Source organism: Zootoca vivipara, chromosome 1 (assembly GCF_965207765.1).
Source record: "Zootoca vivipara chromosome 1, rZooViv2.hap1.1, whole genome shotgun sequence".
NCBI classification, from domain to species: domain Eukaryota; kingdom Metazoa; phylum Chordata; class Lepidosauria; order Squamata; family Lacertidae; genus Zootoca; species Zootoca vivipara.
The window spans coordinates 28,023,119-28,037,649 of record NC_142582.1 but is presented as its reverse complement, the minus strand read 5'-3'; the positions used below and the strand labels follow the sequence as shown (position 1 = coordinate 28,037,649).

The following is a 14,531-nucleotide window of genomic DNA, read 5'->3' as shown; positions in this document are numbered from 1 at the left end:
AACACACGAGGAGAGACAGCTCCATTCTCTGTCACTGTTCCCATCAACACCCTCCACAAGGCAAACTTTTGAAACAGAAAGTCCTGATTTCCCAGGATCTAAAATTCATAGGAAGCCTCCACAAGCAGAGGAGGCTTCCTGCTTCAGAAGCTCTGAACTCTAATTTGTGGAGGTGATTCTCAAATGTGGTGGTTCTAGAGCAGGCATCCCCAAACTTCGGCCCTCCAGATGTTTTGGACTACGATTCCCATCTTCCCCGACCATTGGTCCTGTTAGCTAGGGATCATGGGAGTTGTAGGCCAAAACATCTGGATGGCTGCAGTTTGGGGATGCCTGTTCTAGAGCAGTGTTTTTCAACCACTGTTCCGCGGCACACTAGTGTGCCGCGAGATGTTGCCTGGTGTGCCGTGGGAGAATTACTTTATATATAGTCAATATAGGCACAGAGTTAATTTTTTAAACATTTTCTAATGGTGGTGTGCCTCCTGATTTTTTTCATGAAACAAGTGTGCCTTTGCCCAAAAAAGGTTAAAAAACACTGTTCTAGAGTGCTCACCTGCACTCTCCCACCAAGAGTGGTGTGATCACGCTGAGGAAAAAATTCTGAAGAGAGTTTTACAGAGTCAGCCAATTGCATAACAATGCAAGTATTATAGAGTGATACCTTGTTGCAAGGAAAGATTTACCCTACCCTGTCACTGATACCGTAATTTGAATTTCATCCCAGCTCTCTTATCTGAAAATTAAAAATTATTCAGCACTCCATCATATGAATACCACTTTTAGCCATGATTCACCCCTTCATTCCACATACTGATTATATGGGTATAATAAACAGTTGGTGAGCCACTAAAACCTGCTAAAGGGGAACTAGTCTTCATTCAGTTCTCTTTGAGGGTGTGCTCACAGATCAGGGACATTTTATTGTACGGAATAAGTTTTGGCAAAGTTTTCAGACAGAATACCTAGGAACAAGCTTATTTTATCTAGGACAACAGCAGCCTGCCCCCATCTATCTTTCCCTGCCAAAACTAGTTAATGTAAGATATGCTTAGTCAATAAGAATAGTTGAGCATTTTAATAATTAGGAAGAGTTGACTACTTTATATTGCCTGAGGGTAAAACAATTTTAACAGCGCCTCAGGCTTCACTGGGATCACTTCCAAAAAGTGTGCTTCAGGAATACATGTTTTTCAGACCCATTCTAAAATATCTTCAATTTCTACATAATGTAAGCATGTTAGAAAAATTTACTTTGTATACCCATAATGAGCACAGAACCATCTGACCTCCTTAGGGCCCTCTCATTCTGAAGGCTTGCTGGGCAATTTAAAGGATACAATCGTATTAAGATAGTTTCGTGGCCCTCAAACCCTTCTCAAGTCAACCATCTCCCAAGCTTGCCTGCTTCCCATATCCAGCACAGATGGGGAAAGAGAAAAGAACTACTTGTGTGACAGCTAAGATAGGGCTCCTGGAAGAAGGGGAGAGTGGGATTAAAGAGAGTTTTCGGAATGGATCTGGGGTGGGGGGGAGGCAAAGAGTTATTTGTGTTTGTATGAGATATATGTGAAAGAAGATAGGGAAAGAGATTCCTGTGGGATAACAGAGCGGGCTTGTGGATTACATTGGGTTCCTTGAATGGCGGGAGAGATAAGAAGAAGAAGCATGAGAATGGGGGTGAAGGCAAAAACCAGGGCACAAAGGGCATGCAGAATAGGAAGTGGTGGTTGCTTCAGAATGTGAGGGGAAGGTGAAAAGAGGAGTTGCAATGTGCAGGAGAAGGACGACTCAGGAGGTTGCCACAGGGATGGAATGTGTACAAGGGGCAAGGCAGAAAGGAGGGAGGAATAGGGATGTGAGGGGTGCAGAATAGGAGGAGGAATGGCTTCAGAAATGGGGTTGGAAAAGTGAAAAGGGAGGTTAGTAGTTGCATGGGGTGGGGAGTGGAATTCTAGGAAGTTAGTACAGGGGAGTTGGAGGAGCAACCAAAATGAGCAGGGAGGTAGAATCCTACTTAGTTTTGCGGTTTTAATTTTTAGATCCTGATAATATAATTTGTGCTTGTTTTAATCGGGTGTGGGGTTTTTTTTTTAGAAACCCACCTGCAACCATTTGCTGAAGGGTGGGCTAAATGTACATATAAATAAATACTCTTAAACCCACATTCCCACTCGCACAGTCTGCTAATTGTGCACAGGGGTAGTGGAGGATACCCCCATCAGCCAAGCCCCCAGATGAGGCAACATCTGTAGAGGGGAGCCTGCTGCATGCCCATAGGCTTCCTCTGTGTACAAATCACACCTCTGGTTGCACTGAGTTCCTGAGTACAATGACTGCACATTTAAACAATGTCATGTCTCAAACTCTGTATTGAGATGGAACTTGTCTACAGACACTGCATGCCATCTGCAATAAATGTCATGGCTGGATGGTTAAGTTCTAGGATCGTATGAATTCAGAATTTCAGAATTTGTTAAGAATATTAACTGCATTTACACAACAACAGGGACTATAGATGTAGCAAGAGTCTGATTGTAATAATTGACTCATTTCAGAGGGTAGCGTGAATGACGCTTTTGCCTCTGCTGCTGGTTCACCTCCAACTGGCCTTGAGATGATGCTGGAAGAGTTAACTGAAATGGGCAAGGAAGGAACTCGGGAAAGAATATAAGGAAGGGCAGGAGATTATGGCCAACTTCTACAAACAGCACACAGAAGACTTGAAAACTCATGTCCTTTTCAGCATCCCAGATGCCAATTGACTGGCCCATAATTTTACATGCCAGTGGCTACTCAACTTTTATAGCCCTGATCATATGAAGCAATATTTTCTCAATGACATTTCTGCTGGTGCATGCAGTGTTGACAATGACTAAATTATATTCTTTTTATGTCAGCATTTGGATCCCAGTTATAGTAAGTCACAAATCCTCTCTATCAACTGTTGCATATTGGTATGTTATCAATGGCACAGCTGAATTGTATGACAAAAGAAATGGAGAAGTAGAGAGAAAGAAATGAACAAATTAATTAGACTCTGATCATATCTCAATAAAAGAATGACACATTTTCTTTTTATGTATTAGTCATTCAAAATAGGGCTCGGAAGGACGTTTCCTTCTTTTCAATATAAGGATCATGAGGATTTGTTTTCATGAAAGGAGCTACAAATATGTGAGCATTTTGTTTCTTATGTGAAAAATAACCTGCACGCTTTCCTATGTATTAAAACAGTTTTTAAAGCCCTTTTAAAGGCCTTTCACTGTATTAAGTAGGAATATAATTAAATTATGCATGCATTTGTTTTTCACAGCAGCAACTGTTACTGCTTTGGACTTGACTTCATTCAGTTTGCAGAACTAAAACTTGCCAAATACACCTTACAGTATTCAAGCTGCCTGCCTTTAGATGTTCGTACACGTCTTCCAAATCCCACTGGTGTTGGCAAGAGTTCTGCATGCAAGCTGGATGAGAATGGGGTCCCTCCATGCAAGGTCAAGCAGTACAAAGCTTGTGTGCATCTGTGATGTCTGCACATAGTTCTGATCTTGGAACAGCAGTGGGGAAGGGGGAACCATTGGTCCTTGCCAGTAGCATGCATGTGGTGTGAATGAAAAGGCACCAACTCAAAAGAAAGCACAGAATGATAGGCATGACACCCTTCCTTTGAATGCAACATTTTTACAAACTAGCTAACCATATGCACAGAACCTTTTTTGGGCAGAGAAGAGTGCTTAGAGCTGTGGTGTCAATAAGTGGATAATAATGTGGCACCTTCAGAAAGGTTTTTGGTTTAAATCATTTCGGTGTTGGGTTTGTTTCTTGCCCCATGCCTGTTTTTGCCAATAGTATTATTATTTTATTTTGTATCCATCACATTGTCATGCAGAAAAAGGTTACAAATTGAAACAGAAAGCATTAAAAAGAAGTTTGAAACTCAACAGTTAACATGGATAATCTTTTTTTTTTTTACATTGGAAGTAAATTGGATATAAATACCTCCTGCTCTTACCAGTGGGTGGTGTTATTCCATGTATTTAGGTATGAAGCAGACAAGAAAGAGATAAACCTTTCATAAGTACAGCATACAAAAGACAGTTGGCATATCAACCTTGCATTCTTGCATTAAGGTATGTATAAACACATATACATATACCATATGTATTCTGTTTAGATCACTCATTTAGTTACTGTTCTAAAAGTAGATGTATTTAATTTCACGAGAGCATTAAAAATAAAATATTACAAAATAAGCCACTAAACTGTGTTTATTGTTTGCAATAAACTATATTCAATACTGCTTTCCAACATATAAAGTCTTACATCATGCATAGCTTAGCTGAACAACTGCCCAGTTGGTATTAGGCTTATTATTTAAAATAATGCACATTTCCAGGTAGGTTTCACATCTATTAGGCTGTAAACTTATACCAATTTACCTGGCACTTAAATCTGAGTAAAAACACCTAATGTGGTGCTGTTAATGAATGCTGATCATACATTTTATTAGGAGCATTTCTGTCACTAAATGCCCTACGAAGCAGCTGGATACAGTTGTACCAATTATATCTCAATGACTTCATCTAACAGTATTCCATGGGCTCCGATTGATATTCATTCAGGCTGAGATGCTTCCGGTGGGGTCATGCAAGCTACAGCTAAAGACTCAGGAGTCTAGAGCAGGAATGGGGAACATTTAGCCCTCTGGATGTTGCTGAATGACTACTTCCATCAGTCCCACCAAGCATGGTCAATGGCCAGTGATGGTGAGAGTTGTAGTTCAGCAACATCCAGAACACTTGTATAGAGCAACTATTGTTGAGATGCAACCTCTAGAAGTTGAGAGTGGAATACGAAGTTCCACTAAGGAGGGCACTCTTTCAGTGCAAGCATTTCTGCTTGCCGGATGAAATGATCTCCCCCTTCTCCCTTCTCTGGGCATTCTCTTGACCCCACAGAGCCAATTTAAGGGGGCGAGGGTGTGCAGGGGCAGAAGAAGGGGGAAAGTCCTGTTGTGCTAGTGGGACTTATTGTGTAGGCAACTATTTACTTGAATCCAGCCCTGAATGCTCCCCTTAATTGTATTGGTCCCCATTGAAATTGGATTAAGGCAGGCATCCCCAAACTGCGGCCCTCCAGATGTTTTGGCCTACAACTCCCATGATCCCTAGCTAACAGGACCAGTGGTCAGGGATGATGGGAATTGTAGTCAAAAACATCTGGAGGGCCGAAGTTTGGGGATGCCTGGATTAGGGTGTTTCTGGACATGATTTTCTGAGTATCAGCATTCAATGCCAGAAACGTGAAAGCCACACAAGGAGTGTACTTATTCCTGTGCTTATCAGCACTAGTCTCGACAAACTTACTGGGGTTTAGCAGGATCAGTGCTGGCAGCACTATTCAAAAGAGGGACTGCGGGGCAAACCTTTATTCTAATTGGTACCACTTCCTTTTGATAACTTGCTTTCCACTTCTGGCTTAATGACATTAGGGAAGGTCTCTTTGAGACTCTGACTTAAACGGAACGAATTGGTGCTGTAGCGTTAAACCAGAAGTGGAAATAAATGTATCAAAAGGAAGACGTGCCAAGGGATTTTCACATCTTCCTGAAGCACATCTCTCATCGACTTCAGCTGGTTTAGGTTTTCAAACATCTCGCTTCAAAGAGGCTGTATTTCCCTGGATGAAACTGTGGGCAGGCATGTAGGCTGTGCACAAATGATGATAGTTTCGTAGCGCTGTCGTTGCCAACATGTCCCACCTCAGTGTCTGTTCAAACCATACTCTGGAAAAAGCTGAAGCGAGAGCCTAGAAGCCTAACCAGCATGTCTGAAATATGTTCATTTGAACAGATGGGGGAGAAATTCATTTAGTTCACATATTAACAAAAGCCTATCCAATTTGTACCCTTTTCTTTCTCCAGTTTGTCCTCTCAAAATGGCACATGTGTGCGCGCACGCACATGCCCCTTTTCTCCTTGTCGGGAAAAATATTGCCTTTCCCTTCATGGGTTGCAAAGAAACTGGTGTATGTATGTGTGTGATTTTGATCAAATGAACAGCAACAAGGAAAATGATTTCATTGCATAGCGCTTAGGTTTTCAGTTGCTGTCTTTGAATATGCTTTCCAGTAAAACAACAACAGGGATATAAACATGCAATTGCAAACCAAGAGTCCTTTGAACTCTAAGCATCCCATCAGTTAGAGCAACTTGACACAGAAACTGTTCTCTTCAACATCCACTGAAATACTTTTGGCTCTTATGTAGTTGTGTAACACTACGCAACGTCTCTTTCAGCAATGAAGTCGCAGTTTGTATTTTATGTGCAACTGCTTAATTTCAGAGCGCTCTCTCTCTCTCTCTCTCTCTCTCTCTCTCTCTCTCTCTCTCTCTGTGTGTGTAATTGCTCATATAATCCAAAGAACGAAGGATCTAAAGCAAGTTTTCTGTAAAACTACTTTAGAAATGCTACAGACTAGCTTTCGCAGCCAAATCCAGATGCTGTCAAACCATTACACTTGCCCAAAAAGGGTGGAAATGGTTGCTTTATGAATCTATACCACATTGCATTGAATAATTAATGGCTTTTAAGATGATACTGCAATATACAGAAATGTATAATGGCATGAATGGGAAACCAGAAAGTATCCTTTGGCCAAATAAATAAATAAATAAGTATTCAGTACAGGCCCCTAAGGCCATTCAAAGTCAAGAGACATTTTCCTCCCCCTGTACCATTATTTTTAGTAATCAAAAGCAGATTTACATACCATGTTCATGTCAATGCCATTTGTGTATGTCCATGCATGCTGAAAATACTCTTCAAGCCGCTGCCTCAGTGGGTTGGGAATTTGATGGAAGCGTATAAACTCTTTTACACGCAACATCTGCATGTGATAACGTGCAGTCCCTGAATACAGTCTTTGGATTATTGCAGATACATTTCCAAAAATGCTTGCATACATTAGTGCTGGGTAAGATCAAACAAACAAACAAACAAACAAACAAACAGTTAGATAATATACTGGTTGTTATAACTTCAAAAAAATTAACAGTACAGTCATACCTCGGTTTATGAACACCTCGGTTTATGAATTTTCAGTTTACGAACGCCGCGGACCCGTCTGGAACGGATTAATCCACTTTCCATTACTTTCAATGGGAAAGTTCGCTTCAGGTTAAGTATGCTTCAGGTTAAGTACGGACTTCCAGAACCAATTACACTCATACTTTGGGATAAGTACAGTCATACGTCGGTTTAAGTATGCCTCGGTTTGAGTAGTTTCAGTTTAAGTACTCTGCAGACTAATTCACAAACTAATTCACAAACTGCCAAGCATTATTGGTTTTAAATTGGCTGCCTTAAACACATGTGTCTTCTGGTAAGGTGAGTTATGTCTTTCCAGATTGCTGGCATGATATAACACTGCCAAGTGTCATGTTGCTTACAGGAGGGTGCCACCTTTTACTTACTAACTTTGCTTCCTTTGCCCTTAACAGCAGCTCGACTGGCAGGAATTAAACAGGTGACTCTTGCTTCACTATTTCTCACTGAGCCAGGAGAAGTTTTTAACTTGTGTAAAAATGGTGGCAATTTAAATTTTGCCACATTACATCAGGTGTATGAAGTGACCTTAACTTTCCGATGCTGCAAACTTTAGCATTCGACTCGTTTCAGTGCCACTTCCTGGCTGGAATCCAGTTATTTCAGTTTGATTGGTTTATATGTCAGGCTGATTTAGACCTAACAGGGATTTTATGGCGTCCTTTATACTATCCGTCCCAAATACAATTTAGCAGATTTAATTTCTGGTTAAAATTGTTTATGCTAATGCAATGTATCTTCTTTTAATTTTTTAAAAAAGCCAACAAGAAACAGATGCCGTACTACTATTTTACCATTGTCATTTTGATTCTAATATTTCTTTTATTTCTAGACACAAAGAGAACAGAGAGTTCTTTTATTTTTCAAGGTGGGGGTGGGGAGGATTGGCTACTGTGAAGAAGCTTCCTTTAATGTACTGAAGCCACAGAACTTCAATGAGAATTTTAATGTTCTACCTTGATTACCGATTCCTAAAATGAATGCTTTTTAATTTTTTAAAAGAAGCTCTTACAAAAGAAAGGAAAAAAGACCAGTGGCTCCTAAAATGACAACAGAACCACCAATATCCTCAACCTTTATGGTTCACTCTCTCCATCTCAGGACCTACGAGGGTTGCCATCTCTCCGGAATTTCCTGGACATATCCAGAACACTGCAATCGGAAGTGGTGTCCAGGCAAAAATTGGAAAAAATGTCTGGGAAAAACTGGACGCATGTCAACCCATGTTGACAGTGTCGTTTGGGGCAATTTTCCTTTAAAATAGCTCAAAAACCTCAATTACCACCCCCCCAAATTTGCCAAAAAAGCTCAATAACTTTGGGCAAAACTTTTAAAAGCTCACAACTCCTCCCCCCATGCTCAACAAATTTTCTGTCCAGATTCTCACTGTCTGAAATATGGCAACCCTAGCTTAGAACCATAGAATTGCAGAGCTGGAGGGTACCCTCAGGGTCATCTAGTCCAGCCCCCTGCAAAGCAGGGATCTTTTGTACAACCATAATCCTGAGATTAAGAGTCTCATTCTCTACCGACTGAGCTATGTTGAATTTAGGGGACTGAATAACTTTAGGGCCCAATCTTACATGTTTACCTGGGTATAAGTTCCATTGAACTCACCAGGACTTTGCTCCCAAGTAGACACATGTAGAATTGTACCGTTAATGGGTAGCAATGAGTACAGAGCTGGGAAGGGTGCAAGTGGACAGCCTCAGATTCTGCCTTCAGAAACAGCTCAGCTTGGCACTCCGGTTCTCCTCCAGCTCCACTTCCTGGGCCATGTTGTCTTACATGCCCCTCCTCTGTGACAGAATTCATTTCTCAGCACCGACGTTCATTAAATTGGGTCCTCCCTCAAAGAGGGCACATGCTGCGGTGAGACCTGGGGACCGACACGCTGTGTTGTGGGTGGGTAAGATTGGTCAGCCACAACACCCGATTGATAGGTCTGGGTTCAATCTGGCCAATGGGATGCAGTCCAAACGGATCGAGGGACCTTTATACGCCCATGCACGTGACACAGAGCTTCCTCTTTCAGTGCATGCATTCAGAACACCAGCCCACCTCTCCCTAATTTTAGGGCATTTTGCGCTTGACCTTGTTATGCCCTCGTCTGTCGTCTGTCGTTGGGACAGGGGCACGGCAGGCAGGGGCGTTGCTAGCCACTTTGGCACCCGGGGCGTCAAAGTGGAGGCACCCCTGGGGCAGGGTGCCGCTCCGCAGCGTCGTGACGACACTCGCTGGCCCGGCCCTCTCCTCCATCCAGGGAGAGTGCGCGTTGGCTGAGCAAGCCCTGCAGCGCCTAGCGAGGTTTTCACCGGCCGGCGGCTGGGACCAGCTTGCTCCCTCAGCCGACGCGCGCTCTCCCTGGACGGAGGTGAAGGGCGGGCCAGCGAGGGGCGTCACGCCACCCACAAGCGTGACGCCACCTCGTGTGTGTTGTGGAGTGGGGCGCGCTGCGCGCAGGGGCAGGGCATGTGTTTTGGGGGCGGGGTGGGCAGCCGTGATGGCACCCCTGGGATCGCTCAGCTTGGGGCGGCCCGTCCCCACTGCCCCTATTTTCCTACGCCCCTGACGGCAGGAATTTCCCCCACTTGGCTGATTGGCTGGTGCCATTTGGGTTTTGCCTGCCTGTAGCAAATCGTCACAACTTGTAAGGTTGCAGATAGGCTCTGGTTCAGGTGATAGGGATGGGAGAACGCTCTCGCCATCCCTACATGAAGGGTATTCCGTTAAAGGAATCCAGGGACTCAAATGGTTTGGTCAACCCTGTGAGGGGGTTGTGCCCGTGCCTGAGTCCAGGGGGATATCTGGGTGGCAGACATACTGTAGCTTGTTCCCGGCTTTCTGCCTATCCAGGTGTTCACCCTAGGCTGACCTATGCTGGTGCCCTGGGTCAGCGCTACCTGCAAGAGTGCAGATAGCTAGTCGTACCAGAGCCTATGCAACCACTCACTTTCTGTAATCAATATAGTTGTGGCCTAAATTCTGCCAAAAACCAAACGAAAAATTTGAGTCATTTGTGAATTTATTTAGGGGGGAGGTTTCTGGGCCTGAACACGCAATTAGGCCTCTCTAAAGTGCAGTTTCGTCTCATCTGTTTCCACTTCTAATCATTTCCATTTATCCACAGCAGTTCTTGAGAGACGCCTGCTCAATCAAATCTGTCATTTATTCATACAGTGGATTTGACAGACCTAGCATTATCTCCAAGAAGGAAAGCCAGAAAAATCAATGGAAAAATTATTTATTCTCTCCTCTCTGTAGAAAACAAACCAACTCCATTCCCACATGCATATGCACGGCACTTTTGTTTACTGCGAGAACTACTACTAATATAAACAATCTTCACTGCTGAGGGAAAGATAAAGCTTTTTGACTTGACTTCATAAAGAGAGCCATCCCAATTTCCTGAGGAAGGGAGTAGTGGGGCTGCAACAGTAAAGGGCCTGCTTCTTTGAAGCCTGTAATTTAGTCTCAACATGTGTTAGATTCAACTGCAAGGCCTAAACAGTAGTTGGATGTTCACACGGAAGAAGCTCTTCCTTGAAATAATCAGAAATAATTCTTGTGACCATCCAGTTTGCAGTAAGGAATTAAGCAAAATTAATGAGAGGAATTCCATGTGCACAAAGCCTTTACATTAATAAAGAGGATTTCATTTAAAACATGATGAGTAAATGGAATTAGCATACAGAAATCTGCTTTATTCTTAATTATATATTGGGTGGAGAGCTGGAATTGAAGGGAAGGGAAGGGCAGTTCTGGCCTATCAGTTATTTTAAAAGGTGGGCCCAGCCTACCAAGACATTATTGTGGGGGTCCCAGTATTTAAGAGTTGCCATATGTCTGGAATTTCCCAGACATATTTGGAATACTGCAGTTGGCAGCAGTGTCCAGGCAGAAACCAGCAAAATGTCTGGGAAAATCCGGATGTATGGCAGCCCATGTAGGCAGTGCTGTTTTTGCCAATTTCCCAACAACTTTGGGCAATCTCAACAACTTTGCCAGAAGAACCTTTCTGTCCAGATTTTCACTGTATGAAATATGGCAACCCTAAGTATTTAGCCGTTAACTCGTTATTGTTTAAGATACACAATAGAAATATTTACAAAACTAACAGAGTTTATTTTTAAAATCTGATTGAATCGAAATGTTATTGGTGATATCGCACTTTAGTCATACTGATTAGACCCATTACAATCAACAGACTTGAGTTAGTTAAATCTACTTATTTTGGTGGGTTTGGGTATCTAAATCTAATATCACACACACTTATCTGCAGCAGACTTCAGAACACTTCAGGTTTTTTGTGATTATATGTTGGTTTGGTTTTCATCAGACTGTGTGCTTAATCTGGAATTATGGTCTCTGAGGAAGCCCTTTTTCTTGGGCTCGAATTCCACTCCTGGTAGTATGATCATATAAAATGGAACTAATAGAGCTTTAAACAAAAAACAAAAAACATTGCTGCTTATAGCATAAAAGGACTTAGATAAATAGGTGTATTAATGTGTTTTTCATTATTTCTGCACACCTGTTTGTGCAGCCTTTTGCTATTTCCCTCACATTTCTCTCACCTTGACAGCCTTCAAGAGGAAGCCTGAAGTGGGTTTCATGTGCAAAGAAAACATGATTCCATTTGGCATGAAGCAAATGCCCACTTAGAAGAGATCCCTGTGATCTTAAAGGAATCTAGCCCATGTTTTATGTGTTCCAGTTCACCGCAATCTGGAACAGTTCCAGCCTAAGTTTTACAAAAAGTTCAGGAGCTCTAAGAGACCGTAGGACTCAGCTAGATCGGTAAAGAAAAAGTGATTTTTATGCGTTGTTTATGTGATATATCATTGTGCCACCAGACGGTGCTGTGGAGCCCTGTTTTTCTCTACCTGTTTTCTCTGTTTAAATTTACAACACGTTTAACTGAAACGCTTCTCTTCGATGTGTCTAGATCCAGCCTAGGCCCTGAAGCGGCTGAAGTGATAAATGTCCTTTGCCATTTTTCATTCTTATGAGGATTTTAATTGACAATTAATTGTCTTGTCAAATCACATATTCTACTTTCAGATTGGACCCTATCCAATAGCCTTTCATGGATTAAGCTGCCACGGAAGCCACTAGAAGCTTCTCTAAGTCAAGGAAGAATAGAAAGAAAAGTAGTTAAGGCTCTCAATAAGCAATTCACACATTTCCACATTTCCTTGAATATGTGCCACGGTTGGAGCTGAAGAAGAATAAAGTGATATCAGCTCTATGCCACATGCTGCATTTCCTCAGCAGTGTCAAGAGAACCAAGCCTGACCTACTTTACTCAGCTCATATCTTTCTAGCATATTCCCTGTAGCAAAAGTATGATGACTAGAGCAGAGGGAATGCAAAGAGGAAATAGAGGCACCGTAATGGTGTGCCCTCTTTAACACTTGGACTACAGGCTTCCAAACTTTCAACGCATCCTTCAAGTATTCTTGAAATGAATGGAAAGCAGGCAAAAACACTTCCCTGTCAAAAACAGCATTTTAAAAAATGAAACTTCCAAAACCATGTTTGCAGTCTCAAGCTCATCCCTTTGAAAGGGCCCTAAGGTGATTACTTTCCGCAAGGATATATAACGGAGAAGCACTGCATGTTTGGGATATACTGTATATATAGCCACTGTCCTACTCCTTTACAAGATAGAGTCTAAATGTAGCCCAGCCCATAAAGGAGTATTGGCAGTGCTTAATTTCTAAAAAAGAACGTTATCAGTACTGAATATTCACTGGAATTCACATTCATTTACCCCAATTTTCAGCCATTTTCAGGTTGTTTCGTGCTTAGGGACATGCATTCTGCATTCTGGGGCATTTCTCGATCTATTATGACTTGACACATTTTACTCCTGTGCCCTGACATTGAAGACAAGCTGCAGGGTTAAACACAGATAAGCCCAGGTTTTTTGGGGGGTGGGGTGGGGGATGGGACTAGATGAAAAGCAAACTAGAAGGCTTTCCCTATAGGAATCTTATCTATGAGCTGAGGAGGCTTTGCCTTGATCTTTGCGTACAGCGGGCTTTCCTCCTCTCCTTTACCCAAATTCTCTCACTGTAGTGTTCACTATTCACCAGTAAGGGGGTTGGAGGTGGGGGAGAGTGAAAAAAATGCAGAAGGGCCCCTACTTACAGCCAATCAACATGACGCAGATGGAAAAGATTTTCTCTGAGTTGGTGTTTGGAGACACATTTCCAAATCCGACGCTGGTCAGGCTGCTGAAGGTGAAATAAAGTGCTGTGACGTATTTGTCCTTGATAGATGGTCCAGAGCTTTTGTCACTCCGGTTATAATGCTTTCCCAGTTGCTGTCCCAGGGAATCCAACCAGCCGATTTTACGAGCCAGGTATTCCCTTTCGACGTTCCCAATGGCATACCAAATGCAAGCCAGCCAGTGAGCAATGAGGGCAAATATGCACATAAGTAACATCAGAACAGCAGCACCATATTCAGAGTATCTGTCCAGTTTCCGCGCGACCCTCACCAAACGCAGAAGTCTGGCTGTCTTCAGAAGCCCAATCAGGGTTGTTGTCTGCAGGAGCAAAACAGTAATAATAATAATAATAATAATAATAATAATAATAATAATAATAATAATGCAATTTAAGAACAGTGATAGGTTTCTCAAATTCCACAACAAGATGTGGGAAACCACTAATGTGACTGCAACAGTGCATATTTATACTTTTAATACAGCGGCACCTCGGTTGTCGAACGTAATCCGTTCCAGAGGACCGTTCGGCTTCCAAAACGTTCGACAACTGAGGCGCAATGGGCGGCCTGCAAATTCCATGGAGAAAAAAATGGAGAAACACGCCTCGGAAGCCGCTTGACTTCCGAGGCACATTCGAAAACGGAAGCATTCACTTCCGGGTTTTCGGCGTTCGGTTTCCAAATCGTTCGGCTTCCGAGATGCTCGAAAACCGAGGTTCCACTGTATATAGATCAGGCATCCCCAAACTTCGGCCCTCCAGATGTTTTGGACTACAGTTCCCATCTTCCCCGATCACTGGTCCTGTTAGCTAGGGATCATGGGAGTTGTAGGCCAAAACATCTGGAGGGCCGCAGTTTGGGGATGCCTGATATAGATTTTGATAGAAATTAAGAAATAAAGAAATATGGGAATTTCCCACCACGAAGATTTCTTCACAGATCTGAGGAATGGTCACATTTTAAAATTAGGAGACACCAGTTGGGATCAGATGAGCTACTTCAGGCAACCCCCCCATGGGTATATTAAGGGTCCACTGAACACTGTGGGTCTTAGTTCTAAGCAGACATGTACAGGATCGCAATGCCATTTATTATTTAATATTTTTTTCAGTATAGCTTAGGGCAGCGTGCATAAAATTCCTAGGAGGCCTCCTATCCAGGAAGTGGCTAGGGACTACAGATTGC

General features: G+C 42.6%; 1 protein-coding gene across 3 annotated transcripts in view; it reads right to left on the bottom strand.

Annotated features, from left to right (window-relative positions):
• KCNH7 (potassium voltage-gated channel subfamily H member 7) overlaps positions 1-14,531 on the bottom strand; it is a 257,068-nt gene that overhangs the window by 30,018 nt on the left and 212,519 nt on the right. For all 3 annotated transcript variants that reach the window (XM_088661043.1, XM_088661039.1, XM_035132633.3), the window contains 2 exons: positions 13,266-13,665; positions 6,775-6,974 (listed from right to left, as the gene is read on the bottom strand). In XM_088661043.1, coding sequence (XP_088517169.1) covers positions 6,775-6,974; positions 13,266-13,665 — 600 coding nt within the window. The remainder of the gene's footprint in view (positions 1-6,774; positions 6,975-13,265; positions 13,666-14,531) is intronic.